The sequence below is a fragment of the Penaeus monodon genome, chromosome 6 (genome assembly GCF_015228065.2).
Source record: "Penaeus monodon isolate SGIC_2016 chromosome 6, NSTDA_Pmon_1, whole genome shotgun sequence".
Lineage (NCBI taxonomy): Eukaryota > Metazoa > Arthropoda > Malacostraca > Decapoda > Penaeidae > Penaeus > Penaeus monodon.
The window spans coordinates 596,112-596,788 of NC_051391.1; the positions used below are offsets into that span (position 1 = coordinate 596,112).

A 677-nucleotide genomic window follows, 5' to 3' on the forward strand; every position below is an offset into this window, starting at 1 on the left:
CAGCATGTGACAAGCAAAGTGGGGATATAGATCTTGGGGGTACCTATTTCCAGGATTTTATACAATTTAAAAGCTTCCTTTAAAGAGGACCTGACTGAGTTAATTATTTCTCAACGCCCTAAAAAGCTTAGCATAAAGCATTATCCCGGGTTTAGGCAAGATTCATTCACCTAGGGTTTATATAAAACAGAACAAGACAGTGTGATATTGTGACCGAAAGAACAGGCTTGGATACAGATTGTATTGGCAGCTCAGTACAGTTTGTAATGTCGAAGAAACTAAGTTAAACGGGTGTAATGAAGAATATAACGAACGCTTGTACATTATATCTCAAGTGCCATGTGTTACAGCCTTTCGGGCCCACCTAGCTTTAGGTATGGAGAACTATGTAACTATTCATATCCTCTGATGTCTTAGAAGATATACTTATATTATATCCTAAATTTGGAATGTAGCATCACTGACTGCATATAAAATGTAGCAATGCCTTTCCACGCCCAAACTGTACCCCGGGCGTGGCAGATGATAGATAAAAGACTGTAATTGTTCCTTTCTGTAATTGATATAGTACTTTCATAATAATGTTATAGCCTAAAATTGAAATGTAATACCATATATGTTATAACCATGCATCAAATGTACCACAGCTTGCCCACGCCTGTGCAGTTAGCCAGGGT

The 677-nt window shown here is 38.0% G+C and overlaps 1 protein-coding gene across 1 annotated transcript in view; it reads left to right on the forward strand.

Annotated features, from left to right (window-relative positions):
• Positions 1-339: 339 nt before the first annotated feature.
• Positions 340-677, forward strand: part of LOC119574715 — a 4,670-nt gene continuing 4,332 nt past the window's right edge. The window contains exon 1 of the mRNA XM_037922117.1: positions 340-374. Within this exon, the coding sequence (XP_037778045.1) occupies positions 340-374 (35 nt within the window). The remainder of the gene's footprint in view (positions 375-677) is intronic.